Consider the following 10804-nt stretch of genomic DNA (forward strand, 5'->3'; position numbering starts at 1 on the left):
ATTTTTCTTTTTGTTTTTAAGCAAATAGCTACCACGATAACGATTTGTGTTTTTTTCCAATAAAATTTAAATATCTTCTTTTGGATGTACTGATCTTGCTCTAGAAGGAGCAAGTCTGATCTTGCTCTAGAAAATGTGGATGTCCTGGTCTTGCTCTAGAAGGAGCAAGTCTGATCTTGCTTTAAAGGAGCAAGCATAGTCTTGCTCAGAAAGAGCACAAACATAAGAAGAAAGAGCAGGAGCACAAACAAGAAGAAATGTTCTTGCTCCTGAAGAGCACAATACTCAAGTCAAAAATATAATTATTGGGAATGGAACACGTACCTTAATACATGACAAGGCAAAGCTATATGCTGAGTAACCAACTAGACTAGCTTCAACATCTATCCATGCTATGCAAATTATATATTTGTTTATTCTTAATCCTGATAGTATAAATACCCCCTTCACTCCTTGTATCAAAAAAACACAACAGAAGCAATATATGAAATATAGCAATCCTCTATTCCTCTCACTAAGCTAATATAGCTACTATTCTATTGCATCTTACTAATAATAATATTACTACTATTATTATTATTATATTCACAACACGTTATCAGCACGAAGTCTCGGGTGCAACTATTACATAGGTAATCTTTCTTTATATAATTATAATATTTTATTCAATATTACTAATATGTCAATCCTTACAAATCTTGAATTTGTGGGACTTGATATATCCGGGAAAAATTACCTATCATGGGTACTGGATGCTGAGATGCATCTAAATGCAAAAGGTCTTGGTGAAACTATAAAAGAAAATAGTGATGCTTCGATGCAAGATCGAGCAAAGGCAATGATTTTCATTTGCCATCACCTTGACCAAGGGTTAAAAGATGAATATCTTACTGTGAAAGAACCCTTTTAACTCTGGAAAGATCTGAAAGAAAGATATGATCACCAGAAAACAGTAATTCTTCCAAAAGCCCGTTATGATTGGCTTCACTTGCGATTGCAAGATTTCAAAACTGAGCGAATATAACTCTGTTATTTTCAAAATTAGCTCTCAGTTGTTGTTATGTGGAGAAAGAATTACTGATGAAGATATGCTTGAAAAAACATTCTCCACATTTCATGCATCAAATATGGTGCTGCAACAGCAATATAGAGAGAAAGGTTTTACCAAATACTCTCAATTGATTTCATGCCTTCTGGTGGCTGAACAAAATAATGAGCTGTTGTTGAAAACCCACGAGTCACACCCTACTGGCTCAAACCCATTCCCTGAAGTGAATGAGGTATCATTGTATAATGAAAATACAAAGGGCAGTGGTCGTGGTCATGGACGCGGTCGTCGTCATGGAAAATACCGTGGTAAAAATCCCGGTCGTGGTCAAAATCGTTATGGTGGTCAAAACTTCAAAAATAAAAGTTACCACCGAAAAGGAGAAAGCGCTGGTGCAAAATACGACAAGGAAAAGTGTGAAAATTATCCCAAGAATGAAAGTATATGTTATCGTTGTGGCAAGACTGGCCATTGGGAACGCGGTTGTCATACATCAAAGCACTTTGTGGATCTCTATCAAGCTTCCCTGAAAGGAAAAGAGCAAAATATAGAGTCCAACAATGTTTTCATGGATAACAATTTTGATATCACACAGTTGAATGTAGAAGATTTCATTGAGCCAGTTGAACATCAAGACTTATGTTTTTATCTTGGAGATCAGTTAGATCTTTCTTACTATCCTTGTAATATTTCTAATAAAAGTTATTTTCTTGTTTTGTACTTGTTGAAGAAACAAGATGAATACATCATCACTTGTGATTAAATCCAGTGCAAATGAAGAAGATGTATGTATTGTGGATTGTGCAACCACACATACAATTCTCAAAAGAGAAAAATATTTTTGCCTCTTGAAAAGAAATTAGGCATATGTCACTACAATATGTGGTAGTGCAAAAATGATTGAAGGCTCTGGAAAAGCCAATATATTATTGCCTGGAGGAACAAAATTGATGATTGATAATGCATTGTTCTCTCCAAAGTCTCAAAGAAATTTATTGAGCTTTAAAGATATTCGAAAAAATGAATATCATGTTGAGACTATAAAAGAAGGGAATCAAGAATTCCTTCAAATTACAAAGGCAATATCGGGAAAGAAATATGCGATGGAAAAATTCCATGCTCTTCCCTCTGGATTATATTGCACAAAAATAAGTGCAATCGAAGCCAATCTTATAGTAAACGAAAGGTTTACTGATTTAAATGATTTTAAGATTTGGCACGGCCGATTGGGTCATCCAGGATATGTGATGATGAGAAAAATCATCGAAAGCACAAATGGCCATACCTTGAAGGAACATAAAATATTTCGAACAGATGAATTCTTCTGTTCTGCATGTTCTCAAGGGAAATTAATTATAAGGCCATCACCAACCAAAGTTGGTATTGAATCACCGGCATTTCTTTAAAGAATTCAAGGTGATATATGTGGACCAATACATCCACATAGTGGACCATTTAAATACTTTATGGTCCTGATTGATGTGTTAACTAGATGGTCGCATGTGTGCTTATTATCATCTCGTAATATGGCATTTGCAAGATTGATTGCACAAATAATAAAATTGCAAGCCCATTTTCCTGACCATCCGATTAAATCAATCCGGATGGATAATGTTGGAGAATTTACATCCCAAGCTTTTGATGATTATTGTATATCACTTGGGATTGACGTTGAACATCCGGTAGCGCATGTTCATACGCAAAATGGTCTAGCGGAATCACTTATCAAAAGGCTACAATTGATAGCTAGACCATTACTTATGAAAAGTAAACTCCCATCAAATGCATGGGGGTATGCTATTTTGCATGCAGCGGCGCTAATTCAAATTAGGCCGACAAGTTATCATAAGTATTCTCCATTGCAATTAGCCTTTGGTCAGGAACCTAATGTTTCTCATTTGAGAAAATTTGGATGTGCAGTATATGTCCCTATTGCTCCACCACAACGGACTAAAATGGGTCATCAAAGGAGATTGGGAATATATGTTGGCTATGAATCTCCCTCGATAATTAAATATCTTGAGCCATTAACGGGAGATATTTTACTGCAAGATTTGCAGATTGCCATTTTGATGAAGCATCCTTTCCAACATTGAAAGGAGAAAATAAAATTGTGGTGATGAAATTGACATGGAATACTCCATCATTGCTTCATCTAGATCCTAGAACTCAACAATGTGAACAAGAAGTTCTAAGGATAATTCACTTGCGTGAATTGGCAAATAAACTGCCAGACGCATTTGTTGATCCGAAAAGGGTAACAAAATCTTATATCCCAGCAGCTAATGTTCCTGCTAGTATTGACATTCCAAAAGATCAAACTGGGAATGAATCTCAAGTACGCTTAAAGCGTGGAAGACCTATTGGTTCGAAGGATAAAAATCCTCGAAAAAGAAAGGTCAATACAAAGAATGATCTTTGTGAGAAAAATGAGAAAACTCATAAAAATGAGTATGAAAGGAATGAAATTCCTAAAGAGATTCATTCGCCAGAAATTGAGAAAAATGAAGAGATCTTGATGAATTATACTAATGTTGAAGATATATGCAATAGAAATGAAGTCATTGTGAATGACTATTTTGCATATAATGTAGCAATGAGTATCATGAATGATGATATGGATCATGAACCAAGATCCATTCATGAATGTCAAAATAGGGACGATTGGCCTAAATGGAAAGAAGCAATTCAAGCAGAATTGAATTCGCTTGAAAAATGAAAATTGTTTGGCCCAATCGTCCGAACACCTAAAGAGGTAAAAGCTGTGGGATACAAATGGGTCTTTGTAAGAAAAAGAAATGAGAACAATGAGGTTACGAGGTATAAAGCAAGACTCGTAGCTCAAGGATTCTCTCCAAGACCAGGTATCGATTATGATGAAACATATTCACATGTTGTGGATGTTGTAACATTACGATACTTCATTAGCCTAACTGTGCATGAAAGTCTAAAAATGCAACTAAAGGATGTTGTAACAGCCTACCGGTATGGGTCACTTGATAGTGACATTTTCATGAAAGTCCCTGAAGGACTGAAAATGCCTGAAAGGCATAAAGCAAGCCCTCGAGAACTTTACTCGATAAAGTTACAAAGGTCTTTATATGGACTAAAACAATCAGGGCGCATGTGGTATAACAGACTCAGTGAATATTTACTGAAAGAAGGTTATACCAATGATCAAATCTATCCATGTGTTTTTATAAAAAGATTTGGACATGGATTTGTCATAATCGCTGTTTATGTTGATGATATGAATATCATCGGGACTCCTGAGGAAATCCCCAAAACAGTAGATTATTTGAAAAATGAATTTGAAATGAAAGATCTTGGAAGAACAAAATTTTGTCTTGGTTTACAGATTGAACATTTGAATAAAGGCATCTTTGTTCATCAATCAAATTATACCAAGAAAGTTCTTCAAAGATTTTATATGGACAAGGCACATTCATTGAGTAGCCCAATGGTGGTTCGAACTCTTGATATGAAAAAGGATCCTTACCGACCTCGGGAGGATAATGAAAAAATCCTTGGTTCGGAAGTACCATACCTTAGTGCAATAGGCGCACTAATGTACCTTGCTAACAACACAAGGCCTGATATTGCATTTTCTGTTAATCTATTAGCAAGGTATAGTTCTTGTCCAACTAGAAGACACTGGAATGGCATCAAACATATATTTCGCTACCTCCAAGGAACAATCGATTTGGGATTATTTTATACAAAAGATTCCAAATGTGACTTGGTTGGTTATGCAGATGCCGGGTACCTTTCGGATCCGCATAAAACGCGATCCCAACTGGTTATTTGTTTATAAGTGCAGGTGCTGCTATATCTTGGCGTTCTACTAAGCAGACGATTGTTGCCACTTCTTCAAATCATGCTGAGCTGATTGCTATTCATGAAGTAAGCCGAGAATGTGTATGGCTTAAATCAATTACTCGATATATTAGAGGGGCATGTGATCTACCAGTGGATGATACTCCAACAACAATATATGAAGATAATGCAGCATGTATCGCTTAATTAAAGGAGGGATACATCAAGGGAGATAGAGTAAAGCACATTTCACCAAAATTCTTCTTCACTCATGACCTCCAGAAGAAAGGTGAAATCATTATTCAACAGATTCGTTCAAGTGAGAACTTAGCAGATCTGTTCACCAAAGCATTACCTACGACTACATTCAAGGAACTAGTTCGTGGAATTGGTATGCGTCATCTTAAAGATCTTCGATGATGTCTTCATAAGGGGAGCATATTATTGTACTCTTTTTCCCTTGACCAAAGTTTTTTTTCCCACTGGGTTTTTCTTTGGTAAGGTTTTTAACGAGGCAATAAAGTGTTCCTCCTTTGGACATCCAAGGGGGAGTGTTATGAAACATAAGGAAAATGTGGATGTCCTGATCTTGCTCTAGAAGGAGCAAGTCTGATCTTGCTTTAAAGGAGCAAGCATAGTCTTGCTCAGAAAGAGCACAAACATAAGAAGAAAGAGCAAGAGCACAAACAAGAAGGAATGTTCTTGCTCCTGAAAAACACAATACTCAAGTTAAAAATATAACTGTTGGGAATGGAACACGTACCCTAATACATGACAAGGCAAAGTTATATACTGAGTAACTAACTAAACTAACTTCAACATCTGTTTATGCTATGCAAATTATATATTTGTTTATTCCTAATCCTGATAGTATAAATACCCCCTTCACTCCTTGTATCAAAAAACACAACAGAAGCAATATGTGAAATATAGCAATCCTCTATTCCTCTCACTAAGCTAATATAGCTACTATTCTATTGCATCTTACTAATAATAATATTACTAATATTATTATTATATTCACAACATCTTTCATGATCATGATTATTTTTGTCTAAAGTTAGACGAAGAAATTTAAACCTGAATTCTCCCCACCCAAAGTTAATAGCTGATGTGGGGAGGAGTTATTTTAAAAATATTTCTCCTGCAAAGTATGGTATATTTGTAGGCCCAGTAGGTAAGAAAAATAATTAAAATATAGTGGGTTAAATGGTGGGTCCATAAAAAATTGAGAAATAACTCAAAATTGATGTGAAGAGGGGTTTTTTTGTGATTAAATGAGACGGTGGAGGATGAGGTGGATGCTAGGACCCACAAATAACTGAGAAATAACCTCAACTGATAAGGATGCTCTAAATATTATTATAGGACTTTGCTAATTTGCTGTAGATTATATTTTTTAGTTTTTTTTTTTTAAATTTTTTTTTTTTTTTGAATATAAATGCTATTTCAGTCTTATCAAATATATATGGATCCCACGTAAACAAATGTTATCTGATTTGTTTTGTTTGCTTTTTTTAAAACATATTACAAATATTAATAAGTAATAACACTATTTTTACAAATCTAGTTCAATAAAAAAAAAATTAAGCTAATAATCTAATTGTATTTGTTTAAAAATATTTGAGGAGCCACTTATCTCTTTTTTCTTCTTATTTTGTTATTAAATATATATATATATATATATATATATATATATATATATATATATATATATATATATATATATATATATATATATATATATAGAGAGAGAGAGAGAGAGAGAGAGAGAGAGAGAGAGAGAGAGAGAGATGAAGGTTCAAGTGCGGCAGTGCACTTAGGTGTGGCAGTGTGGTTAATTGTAGGCCATTAGATTAGATAAATTCAACGAATCACATTCATCAAGGCTTTTTCGATATTTTCGCGCGCGTTCTCACAGTACGCGAACTGCAAGGTTAAAGTCGTCATTGGGCACCAGAATATATCAAATTATAGTGTTGTGTGTTTTATGTTCGTTATTGGTGCATGATTAACCTCACTGTGGTTGACGGTAATAACGTTACCGGTAAATAATAATAACGATAATCTAATAGCGATGTGTCAGAGAGACAATAGTGGTATTGCTCTAGTTCTCAGTATAGAAAGTACAGTGTGTCTTTGCTAGCCGAGGAGATCCCTATTTATACTTAGAGTCCCAACGGTAACAACACGGACATAAATGAGGAGCCTGGTCTTTAAGTCTCTCTCATCAATGGGGGCTTCAATGCTGTCTTCAATGTCAGTAAAGGTGGCACCTGTTGGAATTCCTGACCGTTGGAGTTTCTATCCGTTGGGTTCCCATGTGACGCTGAGTCAAGAGTCCATGCCCATTTGTGATCCGGGTCGGGTGCCAGCCTATTATCCTGTCACCAGTCCCCCCCTACTCCTGAGTCAACGGATGTGTTTGGGTTGACTTGGGAGTAAAGTTGATTTTATTCGATCCTGCATAGAATTCTGCTTGATTTAGAATATGTGATTTTATTTTCCACATCCCTAATTTGCATTCCAAATCACTGATTTAAGCTTTCCAAATCCTTTCCTGCTTCACTTTACTTTTTTATCTCCACCACCTCTTCAATATAAAGCCCTGCCTGCGAGTAGTTTGAGAGCACTTTCGCAACAACTTCTTGCCACAGCTCTGTAAGTCTTTGCTGTCGTTATTATCTCGTATTCTATTTAATATATATAAATATATATATATATATATATATATATATATATATATATATATATATTTATTTATTTATTTATTATTATTTATTATTATTATTATTATTATTATTTTTTTTTTTTTTTTGCCTAGGCGCAGGGCCTTGGGTTGTGGCCGAGGCGTGCTCCTCGGCCATTTGGCCGAGGCGCAACCTCGACCAGGCGGCCGAGGCGTGCTCCTCGGCCATTTGGCCGAGGCGCAACCTCGACCAGGCGGCCGAGGGAAATTTTTTTTTTTTTTTTTGCCTAGGCGCAGGGCCTTGGGTTGTGGCCGAGGCGTGTTCCTCGGCCATTTGGCCGAGGCGTGCTCCTCGGCCATTTGGCCGAGGCGTGGCCTCGTCCTCGACCAGGCGGCCGAGGCGTGCCTCGGCCTTAGCAAATTTTTTTTTTTTTTTTTTTAAGGCGCAAAGGCGTCGCCTCGGCCTGTGGCTGAGGCACGGCCTCAGCCCTTGGCCGAGGCGTTGCCTCGGCCACGTTTCACATTTTTTTTTTTTTTTTTTTTTTTTTTGATATGCTTCGTTCCTGACAGGTACTTTCGTACCCGAGGCTTGCTAGCTTATTTGTAATCGCGAGGTTAGTGTCTTTGCTTTATGATGGATGCCACTCCTCTTATTGATATTGGAGAACTTGATTTTGATGAAGAATACCTTTGTGATGATTCCCCTCTTGATAATTTTCCCCCTATCCCGTTTTCTGTTGGCTCGTCCACACCTGGGCCCCAACAAAAAAGGAAGAAAAAACGCAAGGCTTCATACTCCGCTCTTGATAAGTCCCTTATCTTGTCCATACGACCTCAATTAGGGGGGCGGGATTGGGATGATATTAGTGGTCTCCTTAGTCCTGACGTTCTGACTCTCCCCCCTGACCCTCGGGGTAATATCACCGAGCCACCCATAGATAAGTATTTTGGGGTCCACCTTTTGTCGCTGCAAGTTGGGTTGCGGTTTCCCCTCCATAGGTTTGTGGTAGAGTTTATGAACCACTACGAGATAGCCCCCGGCCAGCTTGTTCCCAATGGTCACCAGGTAATTGCGGGCTTTCTTGCTCTATGTAAGGACAAAGGGATAGAACCCACGCTAGATCTCTTCCAAGCTTTTTTCATAGTTGGTAGGGCTTCTCAGGAGGGTAAGGGATTCGTCCAGATTTCGAGCAGGCCACATTTCAAACTTTTTGAGGACCGTCCTACTTATAACAAGGATTGGAAACCAAAATATTTCTTTGTCACCCTCGTGGGTTGTCCGTCTCCCTTTCGTTTCTCGTGGGGATCCCATTTACGTTGTCCTCCCACTCTCGACATGAGTCCCTCCCTCCGCCGAGATGTAGATGATTTACTGGGAGATGGTCTTCTATCAATAGCTGATTATACTGCCGAGTGGAAGCTCGCGGGCTTAGGCTTCGTGAGGGCTCGTCCAGCTGTTCTTTCACCCACGGGTACTCTTCAGTTATCCTTCGGCATTTATTCGTCAACTACTAACTCTAACTTGTCTTCTTTTTATTGCAGGTACCATGTGTTCATCTTTGAGAACTAACCGATACTTGTCGCGACCGGATCCCCCCCCTAAGAAGAGCAAGGTGGAGAAAGGAAAAAAGAGTCAAGCCGAGGCCACGGAGGTGATGCCGCCTCCGCCAACACGCACGCCGACCCCATCCAAGATCGCGCGGACCCCGTCCAAGATCGTTGAGCGTACGCCTACCCCAACAAAGGTCACTGAGAGGGTGCGTACACCTGCTTCAGCCAAGGTTGTCGAGGGGGTGACGGGGCCTCCACCGACTCGCACACCTACGGCCGTTACCTTTTCCCCTCAACCCCCCGAGGTGCAAGGAGACACTTCCAATGAGTCTACCTCGCGTGTCCGGACCAACTTGATCCGATTGGGAATGGACGTGCCACCCGGAGCGTCGTTGATAAACAAGAGTCTTGACGCGGTTGAGTATGCTGCCCGTATCGCTCCTCCTGCGGACGTGGAACACCTTGTAGCCATGGATGTCAACATGCTGCAAGAGCGTTATCTCAGGCACAGTTTTGAGGTTAGTGTTTTTCATACTTAATGTTCCTCTCTGCCCTGGCGTGTGTCTTACTTTGTTTACTTTCAGGCCCTGCTAGAGGGACAGATCATTCATGCCCAACGAGGGCGGGTGATGGACTCGCTCATTGAGGATGTTAAAATCAGGGACGCGGACAACAAAAGCCTCAAGGACTTGCTATCGATCCGGGAAGGGGCCTTGAGCAAGATGGAAGGCGAGCTTGGGGCGCTAAGGAAGGAACACCAAGCATTGTTGGCTCGGGCAGAGGCTATAAGCAAGATGGAGGGCGAGCTTGAAGCCCTAATGAAGGAGCACGAAGCGGCTAAACTCGCCATTGTGAAGGAGCGGGAGGACCACGAGAGGACCCGTGCTGGCCACGCCGACGCCCTCGGCCGGGCTGTGGAGGTCTATAAGGATTCCGCCGAGTTTAAAGAGGACGTGATGCGCTATATGACTACTCCTGAGGCCATCCAGGAATTCCTCAAAACTGGGGCCGGTCAAGAAGCGGTGGAGGCCGAGGCACATGTGGCTTTTAGCATTGGGCGGTACACGAAGCAACATGAGCTCTTTTCAATGCTGAAGGAGAAGGTTCCGAATTTTGACCCCGTGTCCCTTGGCTTGCCTATAATAGAGAAGAATCCGGATCCTGATGCTGAGGATGAATCCACACATGATGTTACGGGCGCTCGTGAGGACTCATTGGACGAGTTTCACGGCATTGATACTAGCAACGTCGCCAATGTTCCACTTGATCACATTATGATTGAGGAGTTCTCAGATCATGAGTAGCTTGTAGTCTTGAGATTTTCCCTCGCTTTCTAGCTTCGTTGTTGAATAATTTGTTTCTGTGTTTGGATAACTTGCTGCTGTTTTTAAAATATTCGAAATAAACTAGTTACTTCGGAATTATCATGCTTTTTTTTTTTTTTTTTTTTTTTTTTTTTTTTTTGAGGCGCAGGGCCTTGGGCCGTGGTCGAGGCGTTGCCTCGGCATGTGGCTGAGGCATGGCCTCAGCCATCTGGCCGAGGCACGGCCTCGGCCATCCGGCCGAGGCGTCGCCTCGACCAGGAAGGCCGAGGCACGGCCCCGGCCATCTGGCCGAGGCGAGTGCCTCGGCTACTTGGCCAAGGCGCGACCTCGACCACCATCTGGCCGAGGCGAGTGCCTCGGCTACTTGGCCGAGGC

The 10804-nt window shown here is 40.1% G+C and overlaps 1 protein-coding gene across 1 annotated transcript; it reads left to right on the top strand.

The window, feature by feature from the left end:
• Positions 1 to 8187: 8187 nt before the first annotated feature.
• Positions 8188 to 10408, top strand: LOC109189879. The gene is made up of 3 exons (XM_019340501.1): positions 8188 to 9025; positions 9096 to 9622; positions 9689 to 10408. The coding sequence occupies exons 1-3, from the start codon at positions 8188 to 8190 to the stop codon at positions 10406 to 10408; spliced, it is 2085 nt and encodes a 694-aa protein (XP_019196046.1).
• The last annotated feature ends 396 nt before the right edge of the window (positions 10409 to 10804 follow it).

Source organism: Ipomoea nil, unplaced genomic scaffold (genome assembly GCF_001879475.1).
Source record: "Ipomoea nil cultivar Tokyo-kokei standard unplaced genomic scaffold, Asagao_1.1 scaffold1568, whole genome shotgun sequence".
NCBI classification, from domain to species: domain Eukaryota; kingdom Viridiplantae; phylum Streptophyta; class Magnoliopsida; order Solanales; family Convolvulaceae; genus Ipomoea; species Ipomoea nil.

Excerpts from the sequence above, each read along its gene's own strand:
- LOC109189879 (XM_019340501.1), top strand. The coding sequence starts at position 8,188 with ATGGATGCCACTCCTCTTATTGATATTGGAGAACTTGATTTTGATGAA. Across the intron at positions 9,026-9,095 it reads AGCTGTTCTTTCACCCACGG|GTACCATGTGTTCATCTTTG; the intron begins GTACTCTTCAGT and ends TTTTTATTGCAG. Across the intron at positions 9,623-9,688 it reads ATCTCAGGCACAGTTTTGAG|GCCCTGCTAGAGGGACAGAT; the intron begins GTTAGTGTTTTT and ends GTTTACTTTCAG.